The following is a 13,902-nucleotide window of genomic DNA, read 5'->3' on the forward strand; positions in this document are numbered from 1 at the left end:
CTCAAAACAGAGCGGTGTTGTTTTGAGATACTGGTATCAGCATGCAAGACACATGGTCTGCCCAGTCAGAGGAAAATGAGTGTCATTACGCTTCAGTGCTGGAGACTTTGGCCTAAAAGACAGAGATTCACTTATCTTATTTGTAGAGATGGAGGATTTTGCAGAGACATTATACAGTGCCTTAAGATATCCGCTGCAGGCAGTCCACATCTCAGGAGCTACATAGGACAGCACAGATACAACAATCCACACTAATTTGCTTGATCCCCTTGTTCTCCCACTTGTATTTCAAATTTTTGTACTAAAATACTACGCACCAATCCATCCTCAAATAGCGAGCATCCACAGTTGACATTTTAACCAGTTGGTTAAAATACACTATTTGGAGCAGGCCTCAACTTAGGTTCTAATGTTATGCTACTAAACGCTGCGATAACTATTTCATAATCTTTATCTATTAGTTCATAGGTACCAAACTTACAAATCATCGCTTTTATTCACAATTTCAGTCAAGCTGGCAACAAGACTACAAAAAGTTAGCGGAACTTAAAAAAAAATAGTAAAGGCTCAGCCAGTGCTTCCACAGTAGACTTCCGTCAACAAACTTGATATATAGCACAAATATTAGAAACACAGGATTCAATGTAGGTACAATGTTCATAATTGTAAATGGTTTACTAAAATTATAGTTAAATTCGTACATAACAAACTAATCAAGATGCCAAACAGCAACCATAGACCAATAACCGAAAGGAACATTAATTGTAATGTATAAATGAAAACTATGCAAATACAGTGGATTCCGATTAATTGGGACCAGTACATTTTGGCATAATTAAGTGGCTGCCTCAAATAGCGAAGTTTCATGGAAGGAGTTAAAAAGGTATAAATAAGACAAATTACCATTTAACTGAGTAACAAATTATATTTAAACAAAACAAATTAGAATACTATTAATACTACTAGTGGTTGCCCATCGTATCTAACCATTACAGGAAACCTGTGCAGGAAACTTTTTAAAGTGGAAAAGCCATTGCACTGGGGTAGATACACTCAGCCAACCTTGGATTCCGTACCCAGTGGTACGAGTAATCAACACAACTGGAGTCTTCCTTGGTTGTAGTGGATGACCATGACTACTTCTGTGCCTCATCACACCCTTCACTCTCCACTGAACATTGCAGTACTACCTTCCTGGCCGTTGGCTCTCAATGTAGATCTCATCCGTCCAGTCCACTGGAGCTGACTTCACATGCTAGGACAGGCAAGTTCCTATCTCACCAGACTATGAGATGCACTGGCGACCCATACCTGGTTTAGCCCACCTGTTGTAGCGGTGTACCAGGGAGTGGCCGCTGTTGCAAGCAAACAGCTACTTGGAGCCCCAGGTGAGAACTGAATATCCAGTTGGGACCAAAAGTAATATTCAATATGATTGTTGATACCTTCAAATTCTTCATAGTTCCTAACTTGCTGAAGTAGTGAAATTGTTTCATTTTCACTCCTGGCCATTTCTGGCATCTACAAGCCTGAATGTTTGAAATCAGTGAAACAGTTCTGAATTGCCTTACTGCTTATTTCTTGCCAATTATCAGTGACAAAAATCTCTACTTTCTGAACGCAAACATATACAGTTGTCGCTATCTTAAAACTATTTGCCTTGACGCATGGTGTTGTATCTAACGGCCATGCAAGTGTACGCGACTAATGCTAGTTAGAACAACATTCTCCTTCCCCAATTAAGTGGCTTAGTCTCCCAAATAAATGAAGGGAATGCCATCCCAGTGGGGGGGGGGGGGGGGGGGTGTTGTTTTTTTTTAAAAAAAGAGTTCTGCCAAATTATCAGTTGCCCCGATTATCCGATGTCCCAAATCCGCCATCTACAATCTATGACATACTGAAACAATGGACATTTTGAATAATTGATTAAAGGTAATTAAGATCCAAAGTAGAAGCTAAACATAAATCCAAATCCTAACATTCTAGATTACCCACTGTTTTAAATAAAACAAAAACAGTCCTTTATACAGTACATTTCCAATGCCATAAGGAACATTTCTTAACATGCATCTGAGTATGATAAAAAGGATGCCCAACTAACATGAATGCTTTTTGAAATTGGGCAGTAAACCATATTTAATACACCATTCCTACATATACAAGAAACCAATGAAATAAACCACAGCAAAAGATGAATGTAACAATGCATTTAAGATGCAATGAAAATTGGATTCCCAGGTCGAAAGAAAGCTATTTCAAAAGGTAGGTTTGCCAGAATAATAGGTATACTCTGGGATGCATCATCTCTTAGCACATACAACAGCCAAGTTAAAACTAGGGAAAAAGATGTTTATTCTATTAACTCCAATGCACGAATCCCTTTGCATGCAACTTCAGGATCATTAATCTAATTTTCAACTTGACCTGGTAAGACAACCTTCAGTATAGCCCTCAGCCAACAGCAGAATATGAAGTAGCTTACAGCTTGCTGAATTTTGTACATTTCACCATTTATACAACAAAATTGTCACTTTTTGTTTTAAAAGGTTGAAACCACTATTAGAAATCTGAATGCCAGCCACACCATGCCTTGTGGAAAAACAAACTAGTATCACCACAAACTGGTCTTCCTTAGCTAAACTCCTGATTAATAGTATTTGCTGACCTCATGAATACCACAGATGCGCAATTGCTCGAAAAACTATCAAACAGAGAAAAGGCCGAACAAAAGAGACTGCAGGTTCTGGGTTCTGAAGCAAAAAACAGACTGGAGGAATTCAGCAGGTCAAGTAGCACCTATGGAGGCAAAGCAATAGTTCAAGTTTGATTTGAGACTGTGCCTTAGTACCAAGCGTGTAAAGACATCTGTCCGGGGAGAGCAAGAAACTGGAAAATGATAGGTCTGTTCATGTGCAGAGAGGCTTAAAAACATGTATCCATGTGGGGGTGGGGATAAAAAGGAGGGGTGAAAATAGTAACAGAGGTTGAGAAGTGATAGCAAAATCCAAGGACTGCAAATTATGGTATCTGATAAGGAAAGGTAAATAGCGGGGGAAGGAACAAGGGAAAGAAACTGGATGTGTATGGAAAGGGAAGCTGGATGGATCAAGAGGAGAGAGAAAGGAACAGAGGAAGCATGGGTTATACTTGAAATTGATTACGTCATTGCTTATGCTGTTGGATTGCAGATTACCAAGAGGCAAGAGGCATAGGGTCGAATGTCGCACCCAGGAAGTTCCTGGGGATGGAGATGAAAGGATGAACCAAAGTCCTTTTATGGAAATAAAACTTCTATCATAAAGATTGGATGAACAGTATAATAAAATTTGTAGATGAAGTGAAACTATTCAATAAAGATATTACATGATAGACAGGGCCACAATAAGTGGAACTAAAGGAGGAAAGGGAAAAAACTGTTGCTCTATTGAAGTATCAATAAGGAAAGAAAATACAACTAATAACATGCAAACAAAAACATTAAGGTATCTTTAGGGAAAGCCTTTAAAATCTTGTAAGGCAGGTTGACTAGTTAAAACATGCCTGGTTTATTTATAAAAGAGTTAGAATACATAAAAAATGATAATTTGAAATACATTATAAACAAGGACATCGCTCAAGTTCTGCTCCTGATGTCAAAATTTTAGTGCAAAAAAAACTTTAGTACACTTGTCTGTCATAGATATGCTGCTAAAATGGGGGGACTACTTAACTCCTTCTGACCACTATCCAAATGTTTTTTTATACCCCCCCCCCCCCCGGTCATGGCAAGCTACGCACTGGAACTCTGAACTTTGTAGGGGATGAAAATAGCAGCTTCCTTTGGTTACACTAACCAAATCAAAACAAACTTCTGTCTTGGAAAATATAACATTGAAAATACTTAATATTGCTAAAAAGTCCAATTCAAGTCAGTGCAATTTTTTATTCTGCATTTTTAAAGGCAAACATTACTGAATTTTGAACACTATGATTATATAATTAAAGTGGACATAATGGTTGTGACACATATGATGTTACATTTCTTAAGGTGAAGTTCTGTTCCAAGGGTACAAGGTCAATCACTCAACATGAGGATACTAAACTTATTCAGAGCTGGCACAAATCCTACACACCTTGTTACAATTCTGTGGAGCCATGACTTTTCATCCATACAAAAAATTAACTCATTTTCTTCATTGGAAGACCATCATCTTCCCACCAACTCAAAAAGTAATCCAGTACATCCATGGCAGGTATACCCATCCTTAGAAATAGAGAACATGTTGCAAGCATTGTCCCAACAAAACACTACAACTACACCAAAACCTGTACTCCCCCACCCCCACATATGCATGTCAAGGAGAGCAGTAATGCTGAGAACAGTTGAAGTTTAGGATTTTCTCTGCAGGACAAGACATCAAATGCAATTAAAATACAAAAACAATATACCTGCAGATTTTCACCATAAATTAGGACAAGAATGGTATTATGAGATTCTACAGGACGTGACAGGTTGTTAAAATACTATTAATGCTAATAATACCACAGTAACTACAAAATTGAACTTTCATCATACCTTGAAGACTTCTAGTACTTTTTTGTTTAATCAAAGATCAAAACAATTCAGCTTATGGGAACCTTCAAACTAGTTACATCCTCAAATATAGAAATGAAATCATAAATGCAATTTAAAATGATTACAAATAATGAGGCAACAGAAGATGTCAAGCCACAAATCACTCAATGACAGAAGCTGCCAAACAGGAAAATATTAAATTTTACATTCTATTTTTGTAACACAGCATACATAGACTTGCAGGAACATTAAAACAGAAATATTTCATACATCTTTGTTAACACCCAGAAATATACATCACCCAAAACACATTTAAAAGTATCTTTTTCTTATGTCTATGATTTAAAAGTTTTCCAGTTTCTGTATTTTGATCATATTTCTCTCTAGAAACATAATGCATATTTTATAAAAAAGTTTTCTTACCCTTTCTTTGCAGGAATACTCTGAGGAGTGGGTTTGCTGTCTTGATTGCCTTCAGATAGTTATCATCATTGTTTATTGGTAACAAGTCTCCATGAATGTCAGCATATCCAACCAAAACATCAACGTTTGGAATTCTGTGGACATGCTGTAATAATCCATAAAACTCTTCAAACTTTCCAGGTTTTGATCGATCCAAGGAAAATCGTCGAAATTCAGCCCCAAACTAAATTAGTGAGGGGGGGGGGGGAAAGCAAACATTTTCAGCTATATAATTTGACCATTTTCAGAAGACAATCAAATTCCAATTGCATCAATTTAAAAGTAATATTGTTACAAATCACAAATACCATCTGAAAGAAGGGTTTCATAATCTCCTATTAAGAGAGGGATCCCTATGAATTCAGTAGCACACATTTAGTTATAAAGAGAATATATACACATTTGCTTGTTTGGCCAGCCTGTACATCATTACTTTGTACTTAACAAAGGTTTGATAGAGAGATTTAGGATAGTCAACTTTTGCTTATTTTCAAGACAGTGGTTTAGAAAAGTTTTCTTTAAATACAAGTAAATGCTTTATCTAAATTCATAAATTTGGAACAACTGCAAATCAATATTCCTTTAAGCAGACACAATTCAACAAGTTTGAATGGATCCATATATTTTGATACTCCTGCGATTTTCCCCAAAAGGTGAAATTCTAACTAAAAACATGGCACTGAAAGAAATCCAGAAAACCCACAAGTCCTCTTTAATAGTTATAAAAAGTATTTGTCATGAATCAGAACCAGTTATGGTTCTTGATCTAACATTAGCGAGGAGCAGGCTCTGATGCAAGCAAAGTGATAATAGCTTTTGCAAATCTGCATGGTGTCCCAATTTAGTTGAAATAAAGAATGCAAAGCATTCAATTTTCCACCACAAAATTTATTAATGCATTCTTCAAATGAACTATTTGAATTCTAAAGGAATAAATAACCCAGTTTTGTAGCAAATGAAACCAAGTACAAGTTATCTGCAACTTATATTGAGAACTTCATTCAAAGATGAGATTTAACAGAGCAAAAGTCAGCTCAATATGTTACTGGCTTAACAGAAACTTGGAAAGCCTAAAAGCAGCATCAATAAAGAAGTTGGATTAACATCGCTTGGTTTGATTCCGGTTCTAATTTATCAAGGTGGTTTTGTATTTTCTTTTTGCTAAATGATTCTATAATTTAAAATCATAAGTTTTTGTTTTAGATATTCAACTTGACAAGTGATACGGTGAATTAACGACCTTCTATACTAAAGGAACTCAGCAGTTCAACCAGCAATTGCCAGGGAAAGGAATTGTTGACGTTTCATGCTGAAACCTTTCATCAGGACAGCATGTCAAGTTATGTATGACCACGATTAATTGAAACCATAACTATATTCGTTCTGGACATCAGCCCCCAAGATACTAATTCCAGTGCGGGGACAATATAATACATATAATTTTGTTATCATCAACATATTCACATGAAAAAATATTTGAAAACGGTCGGATTGCCGTGTACTTTGTGTTCAACCAGTGTTGCATGTTAACTGCCAAATTACAACATTCAAATTGTTCTGTTTTCATACGGAAAAGCTTACAACTGGAAATGATGTTCAAATGAAAAGTCTGCAGTAAGTCACTAGTGAAATTATGCAACAGGTTAATATTATGCAATTTCAGGGTCAATTTTAACGCGCACCCAGATAATTATAATCACCTTTCCATTTTAGATGGGTTTGCCGCACCACCCTTCTGGGAACACGCTCAGTTTCGTGTATCTGAATTACTTTACTAATTGCTTTGGGTTGGCATTTACAAACCACACCACTATCTTACAGTTTTTTTTAAACAAGTTGCTTAGCACAATTAAAAGATTACATTTACAACCAAAAAATCGCTGCAGGAAATACTTTGATATGCATTGGATTGAATTATCGTGTTCAACTTCCTGCAGAACCTGAATAGTGAAACAAGTGGAATAAAGAAATAGTGCCCAAAATCTCTGAAAATGAAGCAGGCCTGGGTCTGACCAGACGATTGAACCCTGGCCGCGACTGCATTGGTCACAGATCCTGCGCCAAGACGGGTACGAACGAGGGCATTAGATCGAACGCCCCTCCTGCATCGACGGCTTCACTAACCTTCCCCACTCTTTTACCCGCCCTGATTTCGCCAGACACTGTACAGGTCACTCACACACCTTGCTCTTCACCTCTACCGTCTCCAGGCATTTGGACGACGTACGATGGTGAGTCTTGATCATTTTCGCAGCAACGTTTCCCCGGCCGTTTCGGCAGCGGGTGCTCGTTCGTTTCCGAAGGACAGCGACTCAGGCTGAGTGGGGGGTCTGCGTGGGAACACCCAGGATGAACCCCGGACGGGCGCCAAATTCCCGGGGTCTCTCCCCCTCACTGCCGCCGTCCGTACTAATGGCGACTACGTGCGCGTCGGACACCAGCGACCTGCACCAAACTCCGGACTTTGTTACCAGATGACGTAAGCCTCCCCGGAAACCCAGCCTCGGTTTCACCTGTGCATGCGCGCCCCCCGAACTCCGCTCGTGCCCGCGCTTCCGTGGCCGAGCTCGCTGAGGCGTTGGCGAGGTGTGTCCGGTGGTTGCCATGTCGGATCTGGCCCTGGCCGGCAGCAGGTATCTCAAATCAGTGCCCACCCTGAAAACCACGGCCAGTACAAGACCTTATCAAGCTCCTTATCTGACCGAATAGTTTCACAACTTTTGCTCCAGTGCGCTACTTAACAGCATTAACACTGCATGACAAACCTACCTGAAAATTATAATGAACGTATCAATCAACAAAAAACTATTACTAATCTTCTTTAAGATATCAAGATGACATTTTGCAGGTACGAATGAGATAATTTTAGTTAGTGTATCACTGCATTCGACAAAATTGCTGTTAACAAACTTAATTAAAATCGATTGTATTACTCGATTTTTAAAGGTATTTAGCTTTTAAAATTGTTAAGCCAGTAAAAAAACAGGAGGGAATTTCAGAGATAGGTGATTTTTGGATTTTGAAAAGGTCCTTATCAAGTAGTGGAAGGTCAGTAGGCATACATAAATTAAGTAGAGAGTAATATACTGGCATGGATTGAAAATTGGTAGGCAAGAAACAGAATGGGGTAAATTACCCATTCTCAAGGTGGCAAGTACTACAGGGATCAGTGCATGTGATCTGGTTAATCACAACAGCATACATATCAGTGATTTGGATGAGGGAACTGAATAGATTACAAAGTGTGATGCAATGTAGTTAAGTGGGCACATGTTTGCCACAAAGACAATCTGCTGGAGAAACTCAGCAAGTCAAGCAGCATCGTGATTTGAATGTGCAAATTTTAGAGTAGACCAGCAGAAGACTACAAAATAAATTGCTTGCTATTTTTTAAAATATACGATACATCTCCATTGTCCACAAATTAGAAAGCACTTAATATGTGCAAGAGGAAACCAAGATTTTTTAATATTGAATTGTATGGTTTATTCACTCAAAGTGCATAGTACTAAGTAGTCACATCAATCTTTGTGCAGTACATGTTTAATATCTGCTGTGTTATGTAAGGATCTATTTGAGAACTGAACAAAATTGTGGGGTATATACATGATATCAGGTCTCTTCTTTATACAAACACTCTGAAATGATTCCTGAGGTTCTTATGGACTAAACAGGAGGGAAGCTATTTTTGCTCCACAGAACTACAATTTGCAGGTATCAAGCACAGATTTTTTTCACCTCAGTTGTTAAATAGAATTTAACTACCAAAAGAACAAAGAAAGAAGGACTGTGGTTGGGTCTATCCCCAAAAGTCTTCCACAGCAAAGGTCCTATCTCCATAAGCTTATTAAAACAATGTATCCAGGGACTAAGAGGCATATTCCTGTTTTTTTTTGCAACATCACAAGAAAAGGAATTCAAAGATCAAAGTAAATTTATTATCAAAGTACATATATGTAACCATATACTACCCTGTCATCTTTCTTCTGGACATTCACAGTAAGTACAACGAAGCACAATAGAATCAATGAAAAACTGCACACAAGCTGGACAAACATCCAATCAACTAACGTGCAAAAGACAACTTACTGCAAATAAAATACAAAAAACAAAAAAAAACAATCAAAATAATAATAATAAATAAATAATAAATATTGAGAACATGAGACAGAGAGTCCTTGAAAGTGAGTCCATAGAGCCTGATGGTTGAGGGTTAATAACTGTTCCTGAACCTGGTGGTGTGGGGCCCAAGGCTCCTTCCTATACCTTCTTCCTGATGACAGCAATGAGAAGAAAGCATAGCCTGGATGGTGGGGCTCCTTGATTCTGCTTTCCTGCAATAATACTCCTTGTAGATATGCTCAGTGGTGGGAAGAGCTGTACCTGTGATGGACTGGACTGTATTCACTACAAAAAAATGCCCATTCAAGGACATTGGTGCTTCCATACTAGGCGGTGATGCAACCATTCAATAAACTTTCCACAGATGTTTTAGATGACATGCTGAACTTCTAAGAAAGTAAAGACATTGCCATGCCTTCATTGTAATGGCACATACATGCTGCACCTAGGACAGATCATTTGAAACGATAATGTCAAGGAATTTAAAGTTGCTGACCCTCTCCATATCTGATAAGGACTGGGTCATAGAACTCTCTTTTCCTCCTCCTGCAGTCAATAATCAGCTCTTTGGTCTGGCTGACATTGAGTGAGAGGTTATTGTGGCATCATTCAGCCAGATTTTCAATCTCTGTCCTATATGCTGATTCATCTGTGTCATCTGTAAACTTGAATATGGCATCGGAACTGTATTTAGGCTCACAGTCATAAGTATAAAGTGAAGTTCTGTTGCAGGAAGGCAGCATCCATCATCAGGGACCCCCACCATCCAGGCCGTGCTCTCTTATCACTGCTGCCATCAGGAAGAATATAAAGGAGCCTCAGAACTCACATCACCAGGTTCAGGAACAGTTATTACTCTTCAACCATTAGGCTCTTGAATCAGTTGGGATACATTCATTGAACTTCACTTGTCTCATCACTGAACTGTTCCCAAAACCCATGGACTCATTTTCAAGGACTCTTCATCTCATGTTACTGATATTTATTGCTTATTTATTATTCTTATTTTTTCTCTTTTGTATTTGCACTGATTGTTGTCTTTTTCACATTGGTTGTTTGCCCTATTGGGTGTGGTATTTCATTGATTCTATTATGGTTTTTGGAGTTACTGAGTATACCCACAAGAAAATAAATCTCAGGATTGGTTATGGTGACATATATGTACTTTGATAATAAATTTGCTTTGAATCTTGTACTTCGAGTAGAGCAGAAAACAGTCACCTCATATACATCATCTTCACATTGTGTGGTGGCAGTGCCAATTTGCTGTGGTAGGAGACTTGCTGAAAGTTCAAGTGATAATTGACTATACATATACTGTAGTCATGCTCCACATGTAAATTTAGTATGGATAAATAAAACATATGGATTTTGGAACAAGGAGCTAATTTACATGGTGCCATAATATTTACATAATATTTAGACCTCTCTGTTGATCAAAGTATCTGCAGATCAAGTTTATCTGAGGCTGTCATTACTGATGTATGTTACTTTTTGCAGAACAACATTTAATCACACTTTAATGCCTGGGCTGCTCATACCACAGAGATCAAGATCAGTTTGTCTCTCAACTTCATAGAACAACTTTTTCAGTTATGTTTACAGAGAAAATTTTTTATTGAGGAACAGATGGCATTTAGAGCAGTAGGATTTGCTAGCATTGCTGGCTTCTCACATCTGAAGGAAGGCTTTAACTGCACTCCTCTTTGATAACGTATATCATTTCATATGGGTTTCCACTCCCTCAATGTTCATGTTCTGGATCAGAAGAAGAATTTCCTCATAATGATTACTATTCTCTAGAAAGTACATATAACTTTTTCATTCTGAGTGAATCGGTACTGCTGGACATTTTTTAGAAGTTAGTACTGTCTAAAGGGATAGATTTTGGATTAGGGTTAAGAATTACCTTCTATTTTCTTGGTTAGTAACACTAATGATATACTATTCTTCAGCACCTCAGAACAGATACAACAAGAATGGAAAACACAAGTTTCCTTGGAAGTATATACTCATATCATCATCTGCTTCATAACCTTGCTGAGTGAAGACATGGCTACTGCCAAAGGAAGAAGTGCAAGGACACCCGGAGCCTGAGTGTCATGAGGGGGAGCTTGGACATCAGTGGGAGAAATCCCCAAGAGATTGCATTTGAAGTTCATTTTAAGCCATTGTAAGGTAAGCAATGGAGCTTAATTGACAATGGCTCGGCATTAGAAACATAATGATTCACTAGCTCCTGTTGCATTCAATCACCTGCACAAGGGACATCCTAGAGAAAGTACAACATGAATATTTTTGAAGGTGACCTCCCACATACTTCTTACCTCTTGCAGCTGTCTTTTACCCAGCAGTGGCCATGATACATATGGTTAGAACAGAGCAAGTTGGGTATAATAACTGCAAGATTGCATTTGGGGACATTTGTATTCATGGCAGTAAATAATAGGTCAATGAAATCTTAATAGTTTACAATCATGTGCTCCAATGAAACTTTAAGGAGAAAACATTGCTTAATTTCCAGTTGAAATACAGTTTTAGCGCAAACACTTTCAACAGATATTCACGTCATTACAAATGTTTTAGGTAAAGCATAGAAAGGTGCACAACAATGCCAGCAGCTGGCATACAGTTGTGATTTATGTCTCTGTGAAGTTAACTATGTTAATTTCCAAAATGAAAATTTAACTCAACAGTGTCAATGCCTTGAGAATATTTTTCTCTAGAATTACATCTCTACTGCCTTCCCTATTTCTCAATCCTGCAAGTCTATGCAATGTCCTAGCAACAGATTACCTTGGCACTGTGTGGATGCTATGCAGCTGCTTCCTCTTCCTTTTAGTTCACATACACATCCTTGTTGATTACAATGATCTAATAGTTTCATTGCTTTGGTTTGCTGTCAAAGATGAAATGAAGAATCAATTTGGGATGGCTGGCTGTGTGGCATGGATGAGTATACTGTCTGGGAAGTCATAGTGGTAGATGAATTAGTGCCACCTTGAAGGTGAGTGGTGGGGAGGGTGATTGCAGTTTTTCAAACCTGGACTGGAAAAATAATGGTGCAGTGACTAGCTGGCACTCAGACGGCACCACATTTGTTTAAATTTCGGATGTAAAGCTGAGCCTGCTGACAGACACTGAATATCAGATGGCTGGCCTGTGCTGCCTTCATTCTCCTCAGAGAGAACACTCGATGGAATCTAAGCAGGTTTCTGCTCATGATGATGGACATATGTGATTCGAAAGAGGATGTATGCTACTGGATTTTTTTTTAAGAGGTAATTTGCTCCTTTGTGCCATCTCTCCAGTTATGTAGAAGAGCAGTCTGATGTGCAACATCCTTCTACTAAATAATCATTTGTAGCATGGAAATTGATAAGCAATTGTTTCTATTGGCAATTGTGCAAGGATATATTATTAAACAATGTAACATTTAGTCTTTAGTATTTTTAGCAGTAACTAAATAAGGGGGGGGGGGAAGCTTTTTGAATATCTTGCAGGGAAAAAAATATGAAGCTTTCTAGACCTGGGTGGGGGAATCTTTTAGAGAACATATGCCCAAATTGGAGATACTCTTCTAAAACAATTCTGTCACATTCCATGGTAATGTTGAGCAGAGATTATCATTGATTAATGAACTAGTACCAATAATTATGGACTTTTTTTTAAAAAAGAAGAATGATGAGTCCTTTCTTTTTCTTTTTAAATCTTTTTATTAATTTTTAAACAAACATAAATGAAACATAAATACAAAGTGTTTGAGAGTACATAATTGGTAGTTTAAGTAGACATTCAAATATATAATAATAAATATATATAGCCTCCCAAACTCATAGTATTTATGAACAAAAGAAACAAAAAGAAAAAAACCCAAAAAACAGAGAAGAAAGAAAAACACTAACCAACATGGGCCGTTGAATAATGTTAAATACGTACAGTAGTGCCAATAACTCTGAACCTCCATCCAAATAATTAAGGAAAATAAAAGTAAGGTTTAGGAAAAGACAATTTAACTCATATGAAAATGTTGAATAAATGGTCTCCAAGTTCCTTCAAATTTAACTGAAGGATCAAAAACAACGCTTCTAATTTTTTCTAAGCTCAAACAAGAGATAGTTTGAGAAAACCACTGAAATATAGTTGGAGGATTAATTTCTTTCCAATTCAATAAAATAGATCTTCTAGCCATTAATGTAACAAATGCAATCATTCATCGAGATGAAGAGGATAAACGACTATTATCCACCATTGGTAAACCAAAAATTGCAGTAAAAGGATGCGGTTGGAAATTGATATTCAGAGCTCTTGAAATAATACTGAAAATATCTTTCCAGTAATTTTGTAAACAAGGGCAAGACCAAAACATATGGGTCAATGAGGCAACATCAGAATGACATCTGTCACAGGTTGGATTAACATGAGAATAAAATCGAGCAAGTTTATCCTTAGACATATGAGCTCTATGTACAACCTTAAATTGTTTAGCACAAATAGAGGATGAATTGACTAATAGTAAAATTTTCTCCCACTGCTCAGTGGATATAAGACAATGAAGTTCTTCTTCCCATTCCTTCTTAATTTTTTCTGATACATCTGGCTGTATTTTCATGATCATATTATAAATGACAGCTACTAAACCCCTTTGACAAGGATTCAGAGCTAAAATTCTTTCCAATGGACATAATTTCGGAAAAGACTGTAACTCATTATACAAAAAATTTCTAACTTGCAAATATCTAAAAAAATGGGTTTTAGGTAAA

General features: G+C 37.4%; 1 protein-coding gene and 1 long non-coding RNA gene across 2 annotated transcripts in view; one reads left to right on the top strand and one right to left on the bottom strand.

Moving 5' to 3' along the window:
* The window catches only part of LOC132399766 (partitioning defective 6 homolog beta-like), a 51,806-nt gene extending 44,306 nt beyond the window's left edge, over nucleotides 1-7,500 (bottom strand). Inside the window, exons 1-2 of the mRNA XM_059980495.1 lie at nucleotides 7,201-7,500; nucleotides 4,979-5,201 (exon numbers count right to left, since the gene is read on the bottom strand). Coding sequence (XP_059836478.1) covers nucleotides 4,979-5,201; nucleotides 7,201-7,263 — 286 coding nt within the window. The 5' untranslated portion in view covers nucleotides 7,264-7,500. The remainder of the gene's footprint in view (nucleotides 1-4,978; nucleotides 5,202-7,200) is intronic.
* Nucleotides 7,501-7,565: 65 nt separating this feature from the next.
* Nucleotides 7,566-13,902, top strand: part of LOC132399769 (uncharacterized) — a 34,912-nt gene continuing 28,575 nt past the window's right edge. Inside the window, exons 1-2 of the long non-coding RNA XR_009514066.1 lie at nucleotides 7,566-7,865; nucleotides 11,095-11,317. This is a non-coding gene — a long non-coding RNA (uncharacterized LOC132399769). The remainder of the gene's footprint in view (nucleotides 7,866-11,094; nucleotides 11,318-13,902) is intronic.

This window comes from Hypanus sabinus, chromosome 9 (assembly GCF_030144855.1).
Source record: "Hypanus sabinus isolate sHypSab1 chromosome 9, sHypSab1.hap1, whole genome shotgun sequence".
Classification (NCBI taxonomy): Eukaryota; Metazoa; Chordata; class Chondrichthyes; order Myliobatiformes; family Dasyatidae; genus Hypanus; species Hypanus sabinus.